The 13,089-nt window shown below is 32.2% G+C and overlaps 2 protein-coding genes across 3 annotated transcripts in view; both read left to right on the plus strand.

The window, feature by feature from the left end:
* Nucleotides 1–4,335, plus strand: part of LOC108909493 (regucalcin-like) — an 11,479-nt gene extending 7,144 nt beyond the window's left edge. For both annotated transcript variants that reach the window (XM_018713855.2, XM_018713856.2), the window contains exons 3-6: nucleotides 322–513; nucleotides 579–776; nucleotides 3,854–4,032; nucleotides 4,128–4,335. In XM_018713855.2, the coding sequence (XP_018569371.1) occupies nucleotides 322–513; nucleotides 579–776; nucleotides 3,854–4,032; nucleotides 4,128–4,295 (737 nt within the window). In that variant the 3' untranslated portion in view covers nucleotides 4,296–4,335. The remainder of the gene's footprint in view (nucleotides 1–321; nucleotides 514–578; nucleotides 777–3,853; nucleotides 4,033–4,127) is intronic.
* Nucleotides 4,336–9,581: 5,246 nt separating this feature from the next.
* On the plus strand, nucleotides 9,582–12,193 carry LOC108909478 (regucalcin). The gene is made up of 6 exons (XM_018713827.1): nucleotides 9,582–9,670; nucleotides 10,287–10,453; nucleotides 10,591–10,782; nucleotides 10,958–11,167; nucleotides 11,254–11,432; nucleotides 11,990–12,193. Exons 2-6 carry the CDS (start codon nucleotides 10,297–10,299, stop codon nucleotides 12,155–12,157), a joined length of 906 nt encoding a protein of 301 aa, XP_018569343.1. The 5' UTR covers nucleotides 9,582–9,670; nucleotides 10,287–10,296; the 3' UTR covers nucleotides 12,158–12,193.
* Nucleotides 12,194–13,089: the final 896 nt, after the last annotated feature.

A 13,089-nucleotide genomic window follows, 5' to 3' on the forward strand; every position in this document is an offset into this window, starting at 1 on the left:
AAAAAAAAATAGTCTGCTCATTTTTACTAACTTAGAACAATATTTGTTTGAAAATGTGTTCTAAAGTTTTAAATATCGTATTTTCTTTAAAAAAATAATATTAAAACAATATTATTTTTAATTAAATAAAAATACTAGTACACTCTCTGGACTGTTGACATAAGATTCTGTCGGTAGGAAAGCATAGAATTTTACGGATGATCTCAAAAAAAAATTAAAATAAAAGGGTGCGTTTACGCACCTTTGGCCGCTAATGGGTTTTAAATAAAAAATATCAATGTTAAATTAGTTGCTTTACCTTTCCAATCTTTTTCATTTTAGGTACACACGTCTCATTAATTATTCCTGTAGAGGGACATAAAAATACATTTTTAATCAGTAAAGAACGGCAATTGTTAGTTGTAACTTGGGATGGAGAAAGCGACAACATTACTGTTGTGAAAAAAATTAACACTGACAACAATGAGAAATTCAACGATGGTAAATGTGACCCTACAGGCAGATTATGGGTAGGCAAGTAAAATATAAACATAATATTTATAAAACCATGAAAATTTGTTTGTTATATTTACCTTCAGGCACACTTGCTCCAAGGGAAGGTGGTGCTACGGGTTGTCTTTATTCTATTGAAAAAGGCCACGTCACGAAAGTTGCAGATAAAATAATTATCTCCAATGGTTTGGCATTCAACACGGAAATAAAGAAAATGTACTACATTGATACTCACACCAAAACCGTAGATGAATTTGATTTTGATGTTGAACGAGGAACAATTAGTAAGTTTTGATGTCAGACACGTTTTGACCTACATATCAGGATTTTTTGTAAATTGTTGTTATATGTATATCCTGAAAAGTCCATTCCATGGTCCCACTCCATTCAACGCCAAACCCTCAGCCGTTAATAGTAAAATTAAGTAATTCATGGGTCTTTCATGAGCACCCTAAAATCATGAAGCCTCCTAACCTCAAAATCGAAACTCGGCAACCCTGTGAAATCTTTATCAGAAACCACCATACCTAATGAGCCCAATAACCCCGTAACCTTATGAAAAGGGAACAGGACAAATTAATTCAATGACTACGACATTTATTGATACAGTGTCATAGGGTTATGATTCTTGGGTGATGATTACGGTGATTTCGGATACAAGATTATGGGGTTATAGAGTTACATGAGTCTAGATTCTAATGTTAGTCAACCATTGCACATATTTCGTGCATTCCTTCGCTCTATCTGCTCCGTTTCCTATTTCATACGGTTATCAGGTTATGGAACGCATCAAAATCGTCATTAGATACTCGTATCTAATGACGATTTTGATGCTCGCATTATCGTATCTCAGGCTTATGGTATGTAGTTGAAGGGTTATGTTGTTATGGAGATTGAGGTTAGGGGGTTTTAAGATCCGTTTTTTGGCCCATACAACATATTCTTGTTTATATAATTGGACAGATAGAAATGTATAAAACTGAGATTTGATTACCTCTTGAAAAAGTTGAACATTTCAAGTTAACATTCTTCCAAATACAGACTTCTTTAATACATAGAGTCAACACTTTACATATTTCTGGGAAATTTGGATAGGATAATCGGATAATCGCTCTTTTAGCAACAAAACATTTGTGATCTGGTATACGAATATAAGAACCTTACTTACCTTACTTACTGAATTATTCACCAATATATTTTTTCCTTCATATGCGTATGTGATCACTTTGTCAACAACGCCGTAGGTACAAAAATAATTTTAAGAGTAATTTGTAGAATATATACTTTTACAGAAATGTACAGATCGTTTTGGATACAACAGATTTTCTATTTGCATTCGATTTTATCATGTACATATAGTAGATAAGAAATCACTTGCCATATGTAATTTAACCTAGCTTTCATTTATAAATTAATTACTTAATGCAACTCTTAATACAATTGAACGGTTAGAGATATCTACTATCCTTTTCCATGGCGACCGTTCATCTAACATTAGTCTTCTATTATTTCACAACTTTAGCAGTAGCTACTTTACACAACTTCTGGGTTTTCTCTTCCGTATAGTAGATATACACACGCTGTCCTCTACCATGCCAATATTTCTCAAATATTTTCTGAATCTACAATGTACAATTATTATTCCTTTTGATCTGTGACGTTGGTTCATCAGACTTTCCATGGTTTGAACAATTTCCGGGTTGATTGATAAAATAAGTTTCAAAGATACTTCTAGAGAAGAAAGCAATATATCTATCACAAAGTGTAAATCAACGCCTTGGCAATCAGCCTGGAAATTGTTCCACAATGGGCTCATTCAGCATTTTTTTTTATTTTCTTAACGGATGGATATTGCAATTTTAAGGTTCCCTACAAAAGAATAGAATTTTATATCGCGTGCTAGTCATCAAAAAAAAATCATAAACTGGCGCGCTAAGTATCCGCTGAAGGAGTGACGTCACCGCATGGGAAACCAATGCGACATGCTTACATGTGTTGTCAGTCAGTCGGGTAGTCGGCTTTTAGTTGCCTGTTAAGTTTTGATTAGTACGTCAAGATACTACGAATTTTGTTAGCAATTTGGAAGACACAGAACAGAAACAAATTACAAATAGACGCCTAAGAAAATAATAATGTCCCCGCAATTCTGTCGTGCGGATCTAAAATCGATAGTCTATTAGTCTACTTTGATTTGTTTTTTTTAATATCTTTTANATCGCCAAAAACCAATGTAACGTAAGAAATACTAAATTTATACCATTCGCGTACTTAACTTGAATGACTGACATTTTTACCGTTACTAATTTTTTGTACATAAGTTTCAATTTTAAAATCAAAATTCTTAATAAATATTGGGCGGAATTATAAAATTTAAAGTCTGTTGTAAAGAGAATTGTAAGAGCTTTCAAAAGAAATATTACTCAACCTCCAATGCCACTTAAATATTTTGGGATAATGGTTGTCCTTGCTTGGGGGTGAAAATGGCGGAGTCAAAAATACCAGCAAAGAATGTCCCCCTTTAATCTGAAATTGACGAGTCTGTGCGTTTTTCTACAATCTTGACGCAGTTCCTGAAAATGGCTCTGTTTCGTTTTTATTTGGCCACCCTGTAATAGATATTAGGTAGATTTATGTAGTTTCCATGGGAATAAAAATAGTAATCAGATTTTTGCATTTGATTAGGCAAATCTTTGAAACCTGTGACAGAAACGGTTTCGTCCAATTAAACGTAAAATCCTTATTTTTATTTACTATTCTTCTTGTACAAAAACATCAAAACTTTCGCTAAAAACGTACTTTATAGAAGCTTTACAAGTTATTAAAACGTATCTTTGCATTTTCACTCCTCTCATCTCAGCACTGATAAAGTCATGGTTTATACTACTACTTCTGGCAAATTAGAAGAATCTGCTTTTACGAAGTTTGCTTCCATTTTTTAAATTTAATATGCACAAACGTTAAAACATCTATGTGGTAGGTACTACAACGTTTCTATAGCCTAAAGATGCAGAAACTCATCTGGAACTTCTGGAAGTAGCGTACGAGCGCCTCCTACGATGCGCGCCAAGCCGGCTGACCGTCCCATGCGGTGACGTCATTGCATTGCCATGACTGAGACAAATATTCGCATTTTAAAAATCATATAGTTTGAAAACCGCTCAACGGATTGAGTTGAAATTTTCAGGATCGCCTAATCATGAGCAATTCTTTGTGTATACAATTAATTCATCAATTTTCTCGTTGCCTCGATACCTCTTCTGCTCTAGTACCCAAGTTAGGGGTCAAACTTCTAAACTAAATCTGTGGGGAATAAACCTAAAATATAACTAGTACTGGTAATAATATTCGATATTTGTTTTAGAAAATCGTCACCCTATATTCACTTTACCAAAGCATGATATTCCTGGTGGGCCTGACGGTATGACTATTGACACCGATGGTAACTTATGGGTAGCAACATTTGGGGGTGGTAGAATCTTTAAAATAGATCCCCGGAAACCAGAAACACTTCTGTACACAATTTCATTACCAGCTAAACAGGTAAATCCGAGGGATAATACTAACACATGATTTAATTGAGCATACAAAACTTATAATAATTTTACTTATTTAATTTTCCTTACTATTTCATTTAGATTACATCGGTAGCATTTGGTGGAAGCAAGTTAGATGAACTATATGTTACTACTGCTTGTGTACAGCATGGCGATGGCGCAAAACTGTCACCCCCAGAAAATGGTGGACTTTATAGAATCACAGGATTAGGAGCAAGGGGTTTTCCTGCGAATAAATTTATTATCTAGTTGAATACTATATACTATATGAAATAAATAATGTACACAACTGTTCTCTTTTTTTTTTGGATTTATATTGCAAAAACGGCTCAATACTCTTAGTTAGCTTGATAAAAATAATAATACATATAGTTTAAGATCCCGACTTGGATCGACCTTTACCCATCGAGCTTTCTAATAAAATTTGAATTTTGATAATATAATGTATTCATAAACAAAACTTGATTTGGTAGACATTCAATTTCCCTGCACAGATATTTTTAATAAAAAATTAAAGTTCAATTCAATTCAAAATTGTTCAGCTTGTACGGTACCGTGGTCACAGCTCTGTGTTTTTTAATCAAAGCTCCATACTTGGACCTTTGCTTTTTGTTTTGTATATTAATGATATCGCCGAAGATCTAAATGTTCACTTCTTGTTGTACGCTGATGACCTCAAGCTCTATGCAGATATTAACTCCGAATCCGATTGTTTGCAACTACAGCATGACTTGAATCTGCTTAATTTATGGTGTAATTGTAATCGACTGCCCTTGAATCCAAATGTAATGTCATTTGTTCGTAAAAATAGTAAAATTTGTTTTAATTATACTTTAAATAATCAGATACTTAATCGGACTGAATTTGTTAAAGATTTCGGCATCTTTTTTGACGGCAAATTAACATTCAATAAACATATGGAAGAATGCATAGCTGGAGCGTACAAGAATCTGGGGTTCATACTACGTAACAGTAGAGATTTTAAAAACATATCTACATTACGAGTATTATTTAATAGGTTTGTTAGGCCTAAATTGGAGTACGACTCTATAATTTGGTCTCCAAGTTATAATTGTCATATAACGGCGTTAGAGAAAGTACAGCGAAGGATCTTTAAATCCGCAAGTTTCATATCGGATGGGATTTATCTAACCAGAGGATATTCACAACACTTATTATTGAAACGATTTGAGATGAGCAGTCTAATTAGAAGGAGGATTATGAATTCTATAATTTTCCTATACAAGCTTGTTAACAATAGCTACAGAGTTCCTAGAGACAACGCTAGATCTAATAATTTATTTATTATTTCCTACTCCCGTACTAATATTTTGCAGTGGTCTCCCTTATATTATGATGCTAAGAAATTACTGTAACATTGAAGAACGGCTGGATATATTTAATTGTACGCTTGCGGATATAAAGCGTGCTTACACATTTTAAGATCTGTATTTTATTCTTATAACTTATGTTTTTTTTTTGTCTTTATTTTGTAATATTGTTATATCATTGTTAGTTATCTTATATTGTTTTGCCGTTGTCTTTTTAACTATGCTTGATGTTCTATTGTGTTTTTATTGTCTTTCTTTATACCATTTTTTTGTTTTATTGTAATTATGCTACCCTTATGTTACATATTTTCTGTTTTTACTCATCCTGTAAAAGGGTTCTCATCCCGTTGGATGAATTAAATTAAATAAATAAATAAATCTAATATATAAAATTCTCGTGTCGCGGTGTTTGTTATCAAACTGCTGGACCGATTTTGATGAAATTTTGTGTGCTTATCGGGCAGGTCTGAGAATCGACCAACATCTATTTTTCATACCCCTAAATGTTAAGGGTGGTCCACCCCATTTTTTTTTATTTTTTGGACAAAATTTTTTATTTTTATTTTTTTTATGATGTGGCCTTAAAAAATACATACAATCCTAAATTTTCACCCTTCTACCATCAACCCCTATTTTTTAATAGCGATATTAGTAATTCAATAATTTTCAACCCCGGTCGATAACTGATCAATTATCACTTGATAATTTTTTTATCCCCGCCAGGCGTCGACCGGTGTCACTTCTGACCTGACCCAGTAAACAGCACGGAGTAGGGATGAGATCTCTCTCACACAACAAGCCGTTTCTCACTCCCTACAGTTTTCGGCCATTATTATTGTTGTTTGTGCATTAATCGTAATAGTGACGATTACTATTATCATTAATAAAAAAAATATACACGATATACACTGAATAACACTAAATATAATATAGATGGTAGAATTGAAATTTCTTTATGAAAAATCTACTAAAATAATCCTAGGAATAATTTATGTGGCAAAACAACGTTTGCCGGGTCAACTAGTAAATAAATAAAATTCAATTTAATTCAATTAAATTCAAATCAATTCAACTCAAAATTCAATTCAATTCAAAGTTACAAAGTTACCTGTTTATACCTTTCTACCTGGTTTTATGTAAGAAACAAAAATGTCGACCAAACTCTGGCATATTGTATACATATTTTACTTTCAATTGGTAATAAATTTATCCAAAAACTCAATAACTTACATTCATGAAAAAAATAATATTTTTTTTATTAAAAATAGTTGTGAATTGGATATCGACCAAATCAAGTTTTGTTTATTAGTACATTATATTATCAGAATTCAAATTTCATTAGAAAACTCGATGGGTGAAGGTCGATCTAATCGGGATCTTGTACTAATATTGTATCTTCCAATCATCAAAGTTATTCCAAAAGTCGGATGCTTGTGTGGGAGGAAGGTGACATATTATTGTTCAGTAGGCCGTATTTTCTTATCAAAAAGAAAACTTTCCACAGTTTTCTTCTAGAATATACAAAAATACATTCAATTGTCTTTACCATATCTTGGGTTCAAGGTGAGCTGGATATACAGTTTCTCAGGTTTTAATAGGGGATAGAAATATAAATTTAAGCATGCTGTTTTATAAGTTTGATATTGATTTGTTTTTAGATTGAATAATTAAAAATAATTTTTTTATCTCTTGCCTTTTTGACTTTTCGAGAAAAAAATATGTTTATCCGCCGCCGCTGCAAAAATACATTTAATTATCAAATTTTCAAATTTTTCTTTAAAACACCTAGTTGAGATGACCCAGCGTCACCCCCGGAATAATCCTCCTCCTCCTGCTGTTGCTGTTGCTGTTGCTGCTGCTGCTGCTGCTACTTGCTTGTCCATTTTCATTTTAATGTCGAATTTGATTAATACTTAATAACAACAATGGACAAAACGCGGATGCCCAGTAGCAGCCACTCCTTACTTATTACTAGAGCTGTCATAATTGGCCGCACACCAAAGGCGTGCGGATCATCAATATAAAATAAAGTGAACAATGATTATATAAGCTTTATGTCAGTGTATCATTGTGAAACACGTAAATTGTTTACGTATCGTTGCCATCGGTTCCACAATCACGTATGTTTCAGGGAAACTTATTAGCAGCGGTGATAAAATATCTAAATCTGAAAGGAACGACCGTTCTACATCTACTGGTGTAATATTCCTAATCCAAGCTGGTCCGACATGGTAATTTTCACTCGGGGTTATATTTGTTCCAGTAGGAATGAAATGTTTTAATATTTACTATATCAAATGGTAGGTTGCATGCAATCAGTATGAAGATTAAATCAAACATAAATTGAGTTTTTTACTAATTATTTTCCTTTCCTTTACTTTCATAAAATTCTTTTCTGTTCCAAAAAATATATCTCCTGTTTTGTTTTCCACCTGAATAGTTTTTTATGTTAATAATTTTATAGGTACTTACCAGTAACTAAAATCGTAAAAGAAAGTGTTCGATTGCAGGGGAATCGGTGATTAAACCGACAGCATTTAAGCCACAGGCAAAATGATTGAGGGGTTCAACAAAAAAAATGACCTGAATTTTAAATAGACTGTAGAAATTTAATATAAGTATAAATAAGCAATGGTGGTAAACAAATTTACAAAAAAAAAACGACACTTAATTTACAAATTGCACTAACATGTATAATAAGTGGATTAACCAATGTAAAACCAATGTAAAATATGTGTTTGTGGGAGAAAATATCCTAAGGGTAATAGGAGGCGATTCCTCCTCGAACGGCCGCCTAGCTAATAATTTTCTAGGTTCCCAGATCGTAGTGTAAAATCGAGCGGACTCCACAGCAACCAGGAATAACTATGAAATAATTCAACGTCTGACTTAATCCAAAAGAAAAACCGTCAGGAACGAATATCCCTATGTACCAAGCTGGTTTTTCCCATTCTCACATAATTGCATCCCATATACTTGTTTTGGACAAGAAGACCGATGAACCAAACACATTAAATACCAAAAATACAATCTTCTAATGCGAAATTGATGAAAATCCGTTATTATTTAACGATATGTCTATAATTTCATCAATCGCTAACTTATACTTTTCAAACGCTCGTTCATGAATGCCGCCCGCGAGGATCAACCTTTTTTTTCCTAACTTTTTCGTTCCTTTTGTTTTTATCGTACCGCAAATTCAGTTTAAATTTATAAATCAACCTACTATCACTAGATGTCGCGACTTAAACTATAACTATAAGTTTTTAAAATATATAAATAATACAGTAACCTACTTTTATTTAAATTACAATAACAATTTAGCTTAAAATACGTTATAAGTTATTTTATCAATATAAGTGCTTGCAACGTTTAACTTTTAAATTAAATGTATTCTAAGCCGACGCAATCTGTCTTTTTAGGGTCTAAAATGTAATATTTTTGGCTCTAATATATCGCTAACTAAAATTTATACAATATTTCTCAAAGCTTAGATTCGTAGTAAAAAAGTAATAATCAGTTCTAAATTTTTTATAACAGTTTTGAAAATATCTGGAAAAAACAACTCTATGGGTAAAAATTAAAGCAATACGTATGCGCTAATCATGTACATAACAGGCAAATTCTAAGCAGTCTCTCAGTAAATCCTGTACATCTTTCCAAATCCCAGAACATCCTGAAAATTGTCAAAAAATCCTTGTACAAGAAATCATAAACCACATGTATTCTCACTCACTTCGGACAAAGATCATATATAATGTTGGTCTGCCTTTGTCAATTTCTTGGATGTTTTGGAACACTAGTTAGTAGTTTAAATATGTCCGGTAGGTATTTTTTTATTTAGTACTATTTGAGATAATATTTCTCTGCACTATTAAATTAATAGATATCTTTAGTATTTCTTTACAAAGTTTAAAAGTAAAATGGTTGTCTGTATTACATTAGTATCAATTTTTCTAGTGTTACTAACATTTAATTTTATTGTATTTGATTTGGATTCAATATATTACATATATTGTGTATTTCTATATTTTAGTTTATAGTGTTGGTACTCTGTAAGTAGAACTATTTTCTTTTGTCTTTGGTAGGTGGTAGTTGTTTTTTAAAAATAACATGAAAATGTTATATTTAAATAGGTAGGTACTAATTTTTGGTGATTAGCGTATATTAATGACTTGCAATACTTTATCGCGGATTATTATCTTGCTAATATAAGGCAAATATATAAATACAATGTCGTAGTGTAATGTTTTAGACAGACTGTTGTGTACAATTAATAGAAGATTAAACAAGGTCAGTCAATATTTTACTAATTGTGTATAATATTAGATACTTATGGAAATACTTATAGCGATGATGTGAAATTTAAACTAAATGATGTGTCAAAGGAGCTGCTTCTGGAGTAGTAAAGGCATGGATTTGCTTGTGCCTGTAACTTTTTGTAACGAACAACGTAACGACTGATATTTAAAAAAATTGTAATATTGTTACATTTCTAGAAAATCTAGTTAGCTATGGAATTGATTATGACAAATATATTGAAATCTACAGAACATTATACGTTAATTAATTAAAGAAATCAGAAATAGAATTGATTGAACTAAAAATTTTTTTTTATAAACTGCAGCATTCGGAAGTTTTAAGGCCTGAACATTGAGTAACAGTTATCAATCGTAGATCACCATACTGTTGAAAACTAATAAGGTCGAAATGGTATATATCTATTGACTCTGATAGCGAATAATTAATTAAGTGCCGGTCGAAGAATTAGTTCGCCAAGTAGTTGTTTTCTGCAATATATTTTAAAATTGTTTTTCACCTAAATAGTGGCGACACAAGTTTTCATAGTACTTGCGAAATAACTTCACTTTGGTGTATGTTATTACATTTAAAATAATTTTTGTTTTAGATACAGGATAATGGCACCCAAAATAGAAAGAATTCTAGAAAACTTCGCATTAAGTGAAGGCCCTCATTGGGATGAAGACACCCAAAGCCTTTATTTTGTTGACATTGTGAACCAGATAATTAACAAATACGTACCTGCTACAAAAAAACTTACGACAGCTGCCACAGGTAAAAGGAGAAAAAGGATTAAAAATAGATTAAATTTTAAAAAACACTATTATCCAAGATTTTCGTTAATCGTTATACAATTAAATTTACAATCTATGACTTGATCTATTCTGAAATAGAATCTTGTTCCATTTTAGGTGCACATGTGTCATTCATAATACCCGTAAAAGGTCAAAATAATACGTTTATCATAAGTAGAGAACGAGAAGTAAGGGTCATAACTTGGGATGGTGAAACTGACAATTTTTCAGTCGTCAGGAAATTTGAAACTACTGCTAACTCAAGTGTCAATGATGGCAAATGTGATTCAACTGGAAGACTGTGGACTGGTACTTACTTTTTCTACAATAATTTAATCTCTTTTTAACTATGTCTTCCAAGTACTCTAATTTAAACATCCAAATTATGATATTCCTTTTAAGAATGAATTATTGAAAAACCTTTAGCTAATCTTTTAACTTATGTAAAGTAATAAGCAATCTACACAAACGTCATCATTTTTAGGAACACTTGGATTGAATGAAGAAAATGTTCTAGCTGAAGAGCTAGGTCATATATATTCTATCGAAAAGGACAAAATTACGAAAGTTGCAGATAATATTGCAATACCTAATGGACTAGCATTCAACAAAGAACTTAAAAAATTTTACTATATCGATTCCCACAAGAAGACCATAGATGCATACGATTGGGATATTGAACAAGGAACCATTAGTGAGTTGACTAGTACTGTAGATAAGAAAAATTCCTGAAAAGAAAATAACAGCTACTAGAAAAAGCTCAAAACACTTATGTTTCAGAAAATTGTCAGCCCATATTCACATTAGAAACTCACGACATTCCTGGTATTGCTGATGGTATGACTATTGATACAGATGGTAATTTATGGGTAGCAATATATAATGGTAGCAGAGTCATCCAAATTGATCCAAGAAAGCCAGAAACCCTTCTTTGTACAGTTCCATTGCCAGCCCAGCAGGTAAATTCATACCTGAACCTAAAATTATGTTGTTAAAAACATTTTAAATACTACATTCTTAATATTCTCTCTAGAGAAGATACACGTGATGTGATTTTTAGGGCTGATTGATTTCAACAAGTCAAACCAAGAAATAAATGTATCAGGGGTTCTTCGAAATTTGTGAAACAATCAATTAGTTAAAAATTGTTGAAAGTATAACTTCAAACTTTATACAGTTTAGTTTAGTCTTAGTTCAACTATCTACATATAATTTAAAAGTTAAACAAGACTAGTAACGTCGGCATTATTAGGCCTGGGGGGTTTTTGATGTCGCAGTGAATCTTCTTTTACAGTTTTGGATAAACTATTTACAAATAAATCATTTGTGCACTTTGAATTTTTTCATGGAATATATCGCACACTGCAAAGGTCCAAAATCATGACAAAGTTAGGACATTTCTAGTGGGGCAATTTGATATTTTCTTCACTCACGTGTATTTCATTTGAAGGTAATCAACAAACCTAGTTGATTACAACTTACAATTTTCTAAAGTTAATTTCATTTATTTTCGTAGCCTACATCAATTGCTTTTGGTGGGGAAAACTTAGATGAACTCTATGTCACCACGGCGCTTCTAGAATATGGAACTACTGAAAAATTATTACCTCCAGTAAATGGTGCCGTTTACAGGATAACCGGATTAGGATTTAAGGGCTATCCTGGTGAAAGTTTTGTTTTATAAATATCCACTGTGTGAAATAAAATTGTTTTACTTTAAGCTTGTCATATTTTTAGTTAATATAGCTTGTTTATTACTAGGAAACGTAATAGGAAAACAACGTCATACCACTCTAGGGCGAAATAAGCGGGCCTAAATATTATCGTCCGCATTTTGACCCTATTTTGTTCCCTTCTTTTCTGTAAGGGCAGAATAGTAGGTAAGCAGACAAATGAAAGTACAAAGTTTATTAACATTATTATTTGATATATAACAATAATTTGCTTTAAATTAATAACAAAAATCATTTACAATCGTCTTTAAAAACGAAAGTACAATTTGAGAAGGAACCTTTAACATCAGAAAAACTACCTAAATTTTCTTTGCCATCGAATAAAAGTTGTTCATTTTCCCTCACAATCAATTTAGAAAAATTGTCATTTAATTCTTTTGACTCTTGCTCTTAAACGAGATATTTTGTTCTTGGAAATTATGCTATCTTCTACATATCCTGATGCTATAGTATCACTCTTCCATTTTCCATGTAATTTCAATGTCATCATATCTGCACCTGCATCTACGAGAAGAGTTGCCGATGTACGACACAAACAATGACCTGTGTACATTTTAGCATCTGCCTAGCCGATATATTTTGCAATCCTGGACGGTATGCTACCGAAGGTATTTTTGCCTACTGGTTGCACACTACATCGAGCATTCCGATGTGTCAGAAAAAACCGCCGTTCTTTAATTTTTTTTGGTAGCAAAGATATGTACTTCGATACAATTAGGGAGCGTGCATTTCATTTTCTTCCACAATAGTAAAAGATTTTGTTACTCTAGTTTTTGTGTGGTTAATTTTTACTACAACAACGATTCCTTTGTCATCTATATCATCTATCGAGGGCTTTACCAACTCATCTCTTCTTAATCCTCCAAAAACACCCATTCACCAA

The sequence above is a fragment of the Anoplophora glabripennis genome, unplaced genomic scaffold (genome assembly GCF_000390285.2).
Source record: "Anoplophora glabripennis isolate ALB-LARVAE unplaced genomic scaffold, Agla_2.0 scaffold327, whole genome shotgun sequence".
Classification (NCBI taxonomy): Eukaryota; Metazoa; Arthropoda; class Insecta; order Coleoptera; family Cerambycidae; genus Anoplophora; species Anoplophora glabripennis.

Excerpts from the sequence above, each read along its gene's own strand:
- LOC108909478 (XM_018713827.1), top strand. The coding sequence starts at position 10,297 with ATGGCACCCAAAATAGAAAGAATTCTAGAAAACTTCGCATTAAGTGAA. Across the intron at positions 10,783-10,957 it reads AACTGGAAGACTGTGGACTG|GAACACTTGGATTGAATGAA; the intron begins GTACTTACTTTT and ends CATCATTTTTAG. Across the intron at positions 11,168-11,253 it reads TATTGAACAAGGAACCATTA|AAAATTGTCAGCCCATATTC; the intron begins GTGAGTTGACTA and ends CTTATGTTTCAG.